Source organism: Penaeus monodon, chromosome 28 (assembly GCF_015228065.2).
Source record: "Penaeus monodon isolate SGIC_2016 chromosome 28, NSTDA_Pmon_1, whole genome shotgun sequence".
Lineage (NCBI taxonomy): Eukaryota > Metazoa > Arthropoda > Malacostraca > Decapoda > Penaeidae > Penaeus > Penaeus monodon.
In genome coordinates, this window is record NC_051413.1 from 30,310,381 (window position 1) to 30,310,828 (window position 448).

Below are 448 nucleotides of genomic sequence, written 5' to 3' on the forward strand. Positions count from 1 at the left end.
ATATATTATGACTGTCTAACTTTGGATATACTTTGTATAAAATGAAGAAATTTGAAAAGCTTTTTAATTCTAATTCTTTTTACAAACCATGCAATTTTTAGCTTCACATCTGTCCAGCAATTAACACAAATCAGAGTTTGTTTGTAGCATTACCTTCAGGAGGAATTCGATGGATTAGTGTTGGGTCCAAGTTATCCGGCGGCCGTGGACAAGTGAGCTGATTGATCCTTTCCTGCAGTGCCTCTCTCACAGGCATGTTGCCTGCAATAACAGTCCTGCCTGTCAGTCTTGTAATTATTCCCCCAACATTTCCACCTCCAGTCACAACACTCCTGCTGCCGAGGCCTGCTGCACCTGTCTTGCCGAGTAGGTTGTTCCCCGAAGTGCCAGCTACCCGGGTTCCCCCACCAACCAGAACTAGTGACCCTCCAATGCCAGATGATGATGA

At 44.6% G+C, this 448-nt stretch overlaps 1 protein-coding gene across 1 annotated transcript in view; it reads right to left on the reverse strand.

Annotated features, from left to right (window-relative positions):
• LOC119591479 (ubiquitin-conjugating enzyme E2 1-like) overlaps nucleotides 1–448 on the reverse strand; it is a gene marked incomplete at its 5' end in the record, with an annotated part of 10,858 nt that extends 10,410 nt beyond the window's left edge. The window contains 1 exon segment of the mRNA XM_037940222.1: nucleotides 154–448. Coding sequence (XP_037796150.1) covers nucleotides 154–256 — 103 coding nt within the window.